The 2,634-nt window shown below is 36.6% G+C and overlaps 1 protein-coding gene across 1 annotated transcript in view; it reads left to right on the top strand.

Moving 5' to 3' along the window:
• The window catches only part of AK9 (adenylate kinase 9), a 149,542-nt gene that overhangs the window by 68,939 nt on the left and 77,969 nt on the right, over window positions 1–2,634 (top strand). The window contains exons 14-15 of the mRNA XM_012651132.1: window positions 1,438–1,594; window positions 2,296–2,410. Coding sequence (XP_012506586.1) covers window positions 1,438–1,594; window positions 2,296–2,410 — 272 coding nt within the window. The remainder of the gene's footprint in view (window positions 1–1,437; window positions 1,595–2,295; window positions 2,411–2,634) is intronic.

Raw genomic sequence — 2,634 nt, 5'->3', positions numbered from 1 at the left:
TCTTAACTCTCTGATATTAAACATTTCAAAGTAGTTAAAATTTTTTTTCAAAAGACCATTCAGATAAAAATTCGAAAAGCAGATAATTTCAAATTCTGCGTAGGCCTGAGGGTTATACTGGCCCTCTTGATATCTCCTTCCCTTTGGTTTCTAATATTTTGTGATTACCTGATGGCACACAAACTTATTTAAAGTCCTCGGAATTGGTGTCTTCAGAGATCTGCATTACTACTTTCTATATTTGTGTTGACGCTATTGCTGTTGGAGAGATGAGAGGAGGCAAGAGTTTAGCAGAACTCTTTAAGTACCCGTAAGATTTGTTTTGACCCAGTCCTTCCTACTGCTCTTGTTTATGAACACACAAAGGGTTTTTTTTCCCCTGGGCTCAGTTGCTTGCTGCACAGAAAGCCAATTACTGAAATAAGGAGAATTGTCAAGAAAGAAAGGGAGTTTATTATGGGAGGACATCGACCAGGAGGTGGGAGGATGGCCTCAAATCTGCCTCCTCAACTAGCAGGCTTTTTTCTAGAATTGAAATGAATAATACATGAAGTGAGTGAGCATCATTACATGTTTGCGGTGGAGTACAGGGCACGCAAGTGCAGTGAGAAATCATACTGGCACATACATGGCATGATCAAAAAATGGCAGATGAGCCCCTCCCAGGGTGGAGATTTTAGTAGCGTGATGAGCTAAGAGGTAATATCAGTTATCTTTCTGGTCTTATGGGCATGTGGGTGGTGGGGAGTAGGTTGCTCAGCGGGTCCTTGGGCAAGATTTGTGGTGGAATGTCGCTTGTCTTGACTTCTCTGAACAATCAGTAGTATAAGGCCTTGTGATTATCTCATTACTGCAAGGAGGGTCCACCATTTCTGAAAAACAACTCAAGAGGGAGGGGATCAGTAAAACAGAAAATTACAAAGTTCTGGTCAGCAAGTCTTACTGGCCTGGGAACTTGAAAAATAAGAGAACTGCAAAATGGCATTTTTGTTCATGGAGCCAGTTCTGTTAGTAGGCATCTCAGTACCTCTCAGCTCTCACACTGAGTGATGAAAAGCAAAAAGAAGGTGAAGGATGATGTTACTAAAAAGGCAAGCTGGACTAGGACCTTGCTACTCAAAGAGTGGGCCGTGTGCCATCATCCTGGAAGCGTGTTAGAAATACAGACTCTGGGGCCGCACCCCAGACCTTCTGGATCAGGACCTGTACTCTGTGATACTGAATAATATATAGCAAAAATGTATTGTTATGTTCATTTAATCCTGCTTTTAACTTTTAAAACCTACCATTTTATTGCTTTAAACTCTATTTTTTGTCCTTCTCAAAGTCAGAAGAAGCAAAGAGATACTTGTTTAAGATCTACAAAAATTACATATCAAGGTGGCATCCTTGACTTGTCAAGCTATGATGGTAATATCAGTGTGTAATTTCTCACAGGTAATGGAAGAAAACAAGGACAGGTTTTCTGGTGCCCCAAAGCATGGAGGATGGATTGTGGACAACTGCCCTATTGTAAAAGAACTATGGATGGTCATAGTCGAAAAAGGAATTATACCTGATTTGATAATCTATTTATCAGATACAGAAAACAATGGTTGGTAAATATTTGCTATGTAAATTTGAAAGTGAAGTTTTTATTGCTGATAATGTTTTTGATTAAAATATAGAATGGAATACTCTCCACCGTCCCTAGATACAAATACCATTCCAGCAATCCCTGCAGGACCTAGAGGTACACAAAATGAGGCTTCCGTCTACTGAGGAGGTGGCCAGGGAAAAGTATTGGTACGCTGAATGTTCCAGCAGGCCCTTGTAATTGTTCCTTGAAGCTGAGAATTTTAAACACACACACACACACACACACACACACACACACACACACAGAGTCAGCAGCTATAACTTCTAAAAGAACAATATGTAAGACTGAGGGCAAAGACTATATATTCATCCTCCTTCACTTCAAGTGGTAAAAAATAGGTACATAAAGATAGCAGAGGTAAATTTTAATTATTCTGTCATTTTGCCTCTTAAAGAAATATGTTTGAAATGAGAATTTCCAGAGGAAAAATATGTGTACTACTTCCTTTCATGTTTTAGTTATTTAGACTGTACTAATATATACCTTTTTAAAAAGGATTTAAGATGATCTATAAATATTTTAAAGACTGTGGGCTCTATTTACATTCTTTGGATATATTTGAATATAGGCAGAAATAAATTTTTGTGTTGATTTCCAAAATATATTTCACTCTATAAGCTTTGAAAATAAAATTATTCTCTTTATCTGTATTTCAGGAAAATGTTTACTTAATAGACTATATTTGGAGAATAAATCTGAAATTGATGCTAAGATTTTAGAAAGATTATTAGATGAACTACAAAAGAAAAAAAAAGAGGAAGAAGAAGCAAGGTAAAATGTGCCTAGAATGATAAAATAGATGAATGTATCTTTCATAGCTGTTAAATATCTTCTTGGGATTTACACTTATGAAGCATATTTACTATCAAAATGATAATTTGTTGACTTGGTCTGATTCTAATTAATTCTAAGAAAAACGGTAATTTCACTAACACTTCCAGAATCTCCAAAGTATACAGTTATGGATGTTTTCACACAAACTTATTCTCTTAATA

The sequence above is a fragment of the Propithecus coquereli genome, unplaced genomic scaffold, assembly GCF_000956105.1.
Source record: "Propithecus coquereli isolate 6110/MARCELLA unplaced genomic scaffold, Pcoq_1.0 Scaffold35, whole genome shotgun sequence".
Taxonomy (NCBI): Eukaryota; Metazoa; Chordata; class Mammalia; order Primates; family Indriidae; genus Propithecus; species Propithecus coquereli.
The sequence above is the reverse complement of the archived record's forward strand: the minus strand, read 5'-3'. Positions and strand labels throughout refer to the sequence as shown.